The sequence below is a fragment of the Trichinella spiralis genome (genome assembly GCF_000181795.1).
Source record: "Trichinella spiralis strain ISS 195 chromosome Unknown Scfld1631, whole genome shotgun sequence".
Classification (NCBI taxonomy): domain Eukaryota; kingdom Metazoa; phylum Nematoda; class Enoplea; order Trichinellida; family Trichinellidae; genus Trichinella; species Trichinella spiralis.
The window spans coordinates 1-1,028 of record NW_003528570.1 but is presented as its reverse complement, the minus strand read 5'-3'; the positions used below and the strand labels follow the sequence as shown (position 1 = coordinate 1,028).

The following is a 1,028-nucleotide window of genomic DNA, read 5'->3' as shown; positions in this document are numbered from 1 at the left end:
GAAATTAATAGTGCCGTGAACATATTAAGGCATTCAGAATACAAAATGTTTCAAAGCTGTCCGGCTTATTACACATTAAAGCCCTGAATAACAATTTTCTCCCTCTTTTATTTTTCATGAAAACAAACATCTTCACCTCAGTATTACACATGCAATACAAATGGTACAATGAATTTACAACTGATCATAAATATAATGCATGGATTTGGAACCTTCCTGATCACATGATCTATGCTGATTTTTTAAAAAAACAAAGTCTGAAACAAAAAGCTATTATCTAGAAACACATTAAGAAATAATACACACACAGAGAGAGAAAGAGAGAAATAAATATAACACATAAATACATGTATTCAGTGCTTACAAATAAACACTAAACAATATACTAGACTAAAATACACTTCCATCGTTGATATAGATTATGCAAAGTACATGATATTTTTAACTCTTTTGTGAAGTGCAATTATATTATCCAATTTTGCTTTCACGGATTCAGCTTTACTGGTGGAACTACTACTACTACTACTTTTACTGTTGCTGTCCTCATCAGAAAACTTTTCCACTAGACCAGACTTTCTAAAAAATAAGATCCAATAACTCATTCATTTTTAAATAAGTCAATTACTCAAACTTACAATGCTGCAAGAACATGATAACGAGCACGGGCGCAAACTAAATCTGCAAAATATACTGGTGCTGGTATACTGACAGAACGAGCACATCTACCATATAGATGGCATAAATAGTATGTAATCGATTGCATAGCATTCGCATCCATGTTGCTTTCATCAAACAGCACATGATATCGCGTCGGTCTACTAGTTCCCTGCAATTCAAATAATAATAATAATAATAAAGATTCAAAACATTTCACAAAGTCATACTTGAATTCCATGATGACTGCACAAAAAGAAATCATGTTCATCAGGAGATGTCACTACTCTATCGATAACAGTACCAGCAGGGATGTTTTTCCCGCGTCCTCGTGCTGCAGATTGATCACAACAAAAAAATCGAGCAGGATGTCG

At 33.5% G+C, this 1,028-nt stretch overlaps 1 protein-coding gene across 1 annotated transcript; it reads right to left on the bottom strand.

Moving 5' to 3' along the window:
• Positions 1–132: 132 nt before the first annotated feature.
• Tsp_13594 (eukaryotic translation initiation factor 2C 2) lies at positions 133–1,028 on the bottom strand (the record flags this gene model as incomplete). Its single annotated transcript, XM_003368911.1, has 3 exons — positions 133–576; positions 636–826; positions 885–1,028. Coding segments are annotated over 3 exons (492 nt in total), but the record flags the coding sequence as incomplete, so codon positions are not given.